Source organism: Haplochromis burtoni, unplaced genomic scaffold, assembly GCF_018398535.1.
Source record: "Haplochromis burtoni strain Fernald_Lab_line unplaced genomic scaffold, NCSU_Asbu1 Contig_4662, whole genome shotgun sequence".
Lineage (NCBI taxonomy): Eukaryota > Metazoa > Chordata > Actinopteri > Cichliformes > Cichlidae > Haplochromis > Haplochromis burtoni.
The window spans coordinates 1-966 of NW_024587023.1; the positions used below are offsets into that span (position 1 = coordinate 1).

The window sequence follows — 966 nt, forward strand, 5'->3', positions numbered from 1 at the left end:
TCCACTTAAAAATCCTCTGATTGATGGAAAGTTTTGGCTAGTTCGGTGTTCCTCAGGGCCTCAACGTGACTTACCAAGTCAGATCAACGTGATCCTCACTGCTCTGTAACGTCTCACAGTCTGGGTGCATTTAAACTGCAGCTATGATACTGACTAAAGAGGATTTTAGCTCCGATCCACCTTCCGCTTTAACGCTCCCACTGCATTTTAGCTCATCTCTTTTTAGCCTCCCTCCGTCCCTCCTCTTGACTCCGATCACCCCCACCCCCCTCCCTTTCTCTCCCAGTAGGGTGGAGTCTAAGAGTTGATCTGAACAGTTTCAGGGTCACCCTCCAGTCGTAGAGGGGTGATCTGGTCCTCCTGTCCTCCTGCTTTCTTTAATTTTCCTTTCTGAGGTCTTCCTTTGGATATTCCCAGTGTTTCGACAGTCATCCTCAAATTCATATCTTTGTTCTTCACATCTTTCAAATTTCACTCTTAACTGGAGTACATTTTACTGGAGTTTGCCTGTCCAAGTCATCCTCCTCTTCCTCATTACTTTGTTCCTTTTATCTCTGGATCACTGGACACAAACAGTCGATCGACCAAGCAACGAGAATATTACCAGCAAACCAAGCAGCAAGAATGACCGATAAACCGGGGATGACGACTGGTGGCGGAGATGATGCGGGTAGCATCATGGCGTTGCTGGAACGAGTGGCGGGCCTCATGGACAGCGTCCAGGTCACACAGCAGCGCATGGAGGAGCGTCAGCTTGAGCTGGAGAGCACGGTCAAAACCATCCAGGCTGACGTTGTCAAACTGACCAATGAGCACGCCAACACCAGCTCTACCGTCGACCGGCTGCTGGAGAAAACACGGAAGGTCAGCCGGCACATCAAGGATGTCAGGGTGCGTGTGGAGAACCAGAACATCAGGGTCAAGAAGGTGGAGGCCACTCAGGGTGACCTCCTCGCCAAGAACAAG

At 50.4% G+C, this 966-nt stretch overlaps 1 protein-coding gene across 1 annotated transcript; it reads left to right on the top strand.

Annotated features, from left to right (window-relative positions):
• Positions 1–300: 300 nt before the first annotated feature.
• LOC102305705 (caveolae-associated protein 4a) lies at positions 301–966 on the top strand (the record flags this gene model as incomplete). Its single annotated transcript, XM_005953484.2, has 1 exon — positions 301–966. A coding segment is annotated over exon 1 (342 nt), but the record flags the coding sequence as incomplete, so codon positions are not given.